General features: G+C 29.2%; 1 protein-coding gene across 1 annotated transcript; it reads left to right on the top strand.

The window, feature by feature from the left end:
* The first annotated feature begins 4,404 nt into the window (after window positions 1-4,404).
* LOC129248620 (keratin, type II cytoskeletal 1-like) lies at window positions 4,405-4,974 on the top strand. Its single transcript, XM_054888242.1, has one exon. It carries the CDS (start codon window positions 4,488-4,490, stop codon window positions 4,848-4,850), a length of 363 nt encoding a protein of 120 aa, XP_054744217.1. The 5' UTR covers window positions 4,405-4,487; the 3' UTR covers window positions 4,851-4,974.
* Window positions 4,975-5,453: the final 479 nt, after the last annotated feature.

Genomic DNA, 5,453 nt, shown 5'->3' with positions numbered 1-5,453 from the left:
TTTGGCGCAAATAAGCTGCACTATCCTTTTTAAACTTTTTTTGAGATTTTTTTTTTATTTTTTTCTTTATCAGGAGTTTCCATTATGCTGTAATTATAAAGAAACAAAATTTTAAAATAAATTTATTAAAAAATTGTAAATGATTCGCCCTTAGAAATAATAATCATCATTCCGAGAACGCAACAGTCATTTCAGGAACGTGTCATCATGTCCGGGAAGGTTTCCGAAATGACCGTTCACGAAATGACGATTTCAAATAAGCGCGCGCTTTGATTAGATGGCGGCCATCTTAAATGCGATCTGGGTTTGCCAATAGGAAAATATGTGAGTTCACTTTGTTATTTCGTGTCGTAAAAAAGAATTTCATGAATAACTGGGATCCCTACAAAATGCTGTATATCAAAATTCTTTGCGTACGAAATACTGTAAATTAACGTAACAAAATTCTGCAGTGACAAAATTCTGTATTGACAGAATTCTGTATTTACAAAATTCTGTAAAAACAAAATTCTGTACTGTCTTAAAAAAATTCTGTATTGACAAAATTGTGTATTAACAAAATTCTGTATTGAAAAAATTTTGTGTTGACAAAAGTAAACGAAAAAAGGAGTTCTACGCAAAAATACGGTGGATTGCGTAGCCAGAGTCGGACTGATGAGGGTTATTTTTTTGAAGCGCGGCCGAAGGCCGCCCACGCGAAAAGGAATTCTACGCAAAAATGCGGTGGATTCTATCTAAACTGAAGAAAAAAAATGTGCACTTTTTTTATAAAATTTGTTGAATTTCTTATCATTTACTTACAGCATTTCGGCAATACAGAATATTTTTTACAGAATTTTGTATACAGCATTTTGTAAACAGAATATTGTATCATACAGCATTACGTACCCAACCCTCAATAATTAAATGTAATAATTACGTTCACGAATTGACGGACTATTGATGTACGCTCTACGAATAATGAATTGAAAGGTACTTACCATTTAGATTTATTTTATTTGACGATAAATACTCTGACAGCCCGCTTTGTTATTGTTTTTTTCCTCGAATGACGTTAGACACCGAATGGTTGCATTCATTTAAAATTATTTTTGATCTTTTATCGATACGTTCACTGAAATGACTTGTGCAGTATCGGACAAACTATATTGGACATTTTTATAGTTAAAAATAAATAATTTTTTAGTAATTTTTTTTTAATTCTAAAACTACGGTGTATAAAAAATACGGTGTATTAAGTAATGAAATGTGTAACTTACCTTAAATTTTTATATTAAATTTTGGACTTGTTGCAGAAGATTGTACATTAGGACGCGTTCCCGAAATGATTATCCATGCATGTATATTGATTTTATTTAAAATTTGCTTTATTAATTAGTTATATTGTTTGATGTACACACAAAACAGGTTAGTTGAAGTAATTTATTAATTTTTTTTTCTCAAATAAATCAAGGTTTAAGACATTAAATTGCTAGCAAAGCCAATTCTGCACTTTGAGCCATATCATAAAATAAATACCATGACATTATCTACCAGATTATTATAAGAAAATATTCATTCCAACTATACCTGTATTTGTGTTTTGTATCATCATTTTAAGTTCTCAAGCTCTTAAAAGAAACATCCGATAGCTTCTGTATTAAGAATTATTTGTTGGTATTGTTTTGCACTAAGCATTTAGTAAAACTCAAAATGAAGACCTATTACGGAGAAAAATATAGACCTGGACGCAATACAACGAAGCGAAGCCTCACAGACAGAGACATAAAAAGACGAGCCTATAGCATGAAAGCTGGCAATAGACAATAAATATACCAGACAGACAGATAGACATACAATCAACATTAATGCTGGCGTCCTTAATGTGTAAATACCAAATGTTTACCTGATGGTTGGAAAAAACACTTATTTTCAAGGGCGGCTCAGCCATTCAACAAAAAGTAAGTAACCTTTTCTCACAAAGTATTGCTTATATAAATAGATTTATTATAAGGAAATGCTGCAAGGAGTACACATTTGTAAAGGGGTATTCAATAGGGGCACAATATGTTTCTATTTAAATAAAATAGAAAAAAAAAAACAAAATTAAATGAAATAGAAAATCAAAATGAAATAAAATGACAAAATTTTAATAAAATAGAAAATAAAACTTAAATAAAATAAAAAAAGATAAATAAAATAAAATTTAAATCAAACTGAAAAAAATTAAATAAAATAGAAAGAAAAACAAAATTTAAATAAAGTAAATAAATAAGAAAAATGTAAATAAAACGGGAAAATAAAATGAAATTAAAATAAAATAGAAAGAAAAATAAAATCTAAATAAAATAGAAAAAAAATTTAAATGAAATAGAAAAAAAAATTAAATTAAATGACAAAATTTTAATAAAATAGAAAATAAAATTTAAATAAACTAAATAAACAAAAATTAAATAAAATAGATAGAAAAATAAAATTTAAATAAAATAAAAACAAATTAAATAAAATAGAAAGAAAAAAAATTGAATAAAATAAAAAAATTTAAATCAAATAGAAAATAAAATTTAAATCAAACAGAAAAACATAAAATAAAATTAAAAAAATATTTATAAAAGAAAAAATAAAAAAAATTAAATAAAACAGAAAGAAAAATAAAATTTAAATTCCAGAAATAAGTAAGAAAAAATTAAATAAAACAGGAAAATAAAATAAAATTTAAATAAATCAGGAAAATAATATAAAATTTAAATAAAACAGAAAAAAAATAAAAAAATTATATATAAAAGAAAAAATAAAAAAACATTAAATAAAATAGAAAGAAAAATAAAATTCAAATGAAACAAATAAAGAAGAAAAATTTATATAAAACAGGAAAATTTAAATAACATTAAATGAAATAGAAAAAAAATTAAATAAAATAAAAATTTTAATAAAATAGAAAATAAGATTAACAAAAAAAAAATTAAATAAAATGGAATGAAAAATAGAATTTAAATACAATAAAATTTAAATAAAATAGAAAAAAAAAATTAAATAAAATAAAAAATTTAAATAAAATAGAAAATAAAATTAAAATAAAATAGAAAACCAATTAAATAAAATAAAAAAAAATTTATAAAAATAGAAAATAATATTTAAATAAAATAGAAAACTATTGAGCTAATGAATTGAATTCTGCTATTGAATTCTATGACCTTTAACGTTCAGCTTTGGACGACTGTCGAAGAGAATGAAACTCCACGGCTCCATCTACCCTAAACTTGGTTAATATCAAACATCCTGTTTTTTCGACAACTTTTTGCTAAAGTCTAATATGCAATGATTAATAATTATTTCTTTCTGTTGAACTTCATTTTTACCCCTAAATAACCACGTTTTTACTAGATTTTTAAGGAAATATTAAAAAATTTATATTCGTCTTTAACTCACTCACCTGGAGCTTCATCAAGTAAAATCTTACTAAGAATGCTTAAAGTACGCATTAAAAGAGAGGTGTGCACAAATAACGGTATTTTAGTCGCTTACTATGATAAATAGCGGCTAGACGTTTAGTAGTGCAATTTTGGCATTCTGTCTGTTTCAAAATTTGTAAAAAAATGCTTCATAATAATTCAAATCGTATTCGGTTATGAAAAATAATTATTGAACTTAACTAAATTTAATTTGCTAATTTTTCGAAATTATATGGTAATAAATCTATGTTGGTACTTAGTTGAATGTGTTTTCTCCGACACTGTAAAAGCAAAACGTGACGACGAATTATAGAGGATTACCTTGCAAGCAGCTTCTAAGTAGGTATGTATGTACATAGTTATGTGTTAAGATAAATGTTAACGGTTAATCACCCGCGCCGACGCAGCTTAAGGTCTACTACGAAAATAAGGCGATAATGAATTGGTTTCTCTTTATTTATTTTTCTATGTGTAAATATTTTTTTGGGAATCACTAGCAACATTGAGATTAGAAAACCTTTCGGCTAGCTACGATTGCTGTCTCACACGATTTATGTACATATGTATGTGTGTGTGAAGATCGTTTGCCAATCGATTCTTCACGAATGTTTTCATTTCCAGATTAATTGACAGTTTGAGAGTAGCATGCAAATTGTTATTGTTTTCCCTGCTACTCTTTGTTATATATCAGGTACTTCGTTGAAGATCGTCAATCAGCGACTATTTCCTCTTACCGAATACACAGCGATGCACGAGCATGAAAACAAGTGAGTGTGTTAGTTTCTGACTCATATCTGCATACATAATTTCATACATACATACTTAGCATGTTCGTCAAAGCATTATGCGAAGGCAGAACTGACATTTACTACCTGCACAAAAAGTAAATCAAATCGCTGTTGGTTAGAGCCGCCAGGCTGGAGTATAAATAATTTTCACGAATTTGCGACTAGACATTCGCATAAACTGTATAGACTTTGACGCACGTACCATCGCGGTTCTCAACTCAAACTCATAAACATCTTAGTATTAACTGCTAAACGAGAGTTTAACATCATGAAAGTTTTATTTACTTTGGCGTTGTTGATTGCAGCTGTTTCGGCGTTACCGCAATTCGGCTTCGGTCCACCAGGCTTCTATGGTGGTGGACCTGGCTTTGGTCCTCCACCACCCGGTTTCGGCCGACCTTTTAGAGGCGGAGGCTATGGTGGAGGTTTTGGCCATGGTGGAGGTTTTGGCCCTGGTGGCTTCGGTCGAGGCAGTTACGGTAATCGTGGTGGTGGTGGTGGTGGAAGTGCTTCATCCTCAGCTTCGTCGAGCGCCAGTTCGTCTGCTGGTGGCGGTCTAGGCGGTGGTTCTTCGTCAGCGTCCGCTTCAGCTTCGGCGTCGTCTTCCTTCGGTGGTGGCTTCCGCGGCTAAGTGTAATTGACCAGGGCGAATTTTAAACTAGATTTAAGTATGCAAGAAGGCTGAACAGTAGTAAATATATGAATGTAAAGAAATTTTTTTTATTTGTGTACAAATTTTAATAAAAAAACTCAGAAATACTCACAAGTAAAAATGTGTTTCTTTAAATGTTTCTTCTACGTTGGTTTTGGTTTTGGTTTTAACTGTTCCGTATTTATTTTCGAATAAAATTCAAACAAATTTCAGCTCACGACGACAATCCCATCATTTACGCTATTTAATGAAATATAAGCAAAGTTTTTGTACGAGTATACAGTTTTTTGTGGTTCGATTTTCGGAAACTTTAAGTCAACTATATATGTATGTAAGTATGCATTTTTGTGTTGTCATCTTAAACAGAGTATAGAAAAAATTAAATTCAAGGTTTTATTTTCAGTTTGTGCTCTCACTTTTGTGGACAATCACTTTTGGCATATGCCAACGGCTAATGTTGATAGAAAACAAGATTTGGTTATTCGAAGCAAAATTGTCAAAGACATTTTGCATATTACGACAAGGCGGTTTTGTCAGCGGGATTCCATCTTCATATACACTCTTCCAATCACTCGTTCATGT

Source organism: Anastrepha obliqua, chromosome 5, assembly GCF_027943255.1.
Source record: "Anastrepha obliqua isolate idAnaObli1 chromosome 5, idAnaObli1_1.0, whole genome shotgun sequence".
Classification (NCBI taxonomy): Eukaryota; Metazoa; Arthropoda; class Insecta; order Diptera; family Tephritidae; genus Anastrepha; species Anastrepha obliqua.
This window is presented reverse-complemented; position numbering and strand designations above follow the sequence as displayed.

Bases quoted from the DNA above. Each gene is read 5' to 3' on its own strand.
- LOC129248620 (XM_054888242.1), top strand. From the start codon at position 4,488: ATGAAAGTTTTATTTACTTTGGCGTTGTTGATTGCAGCTGTTTCGGCG.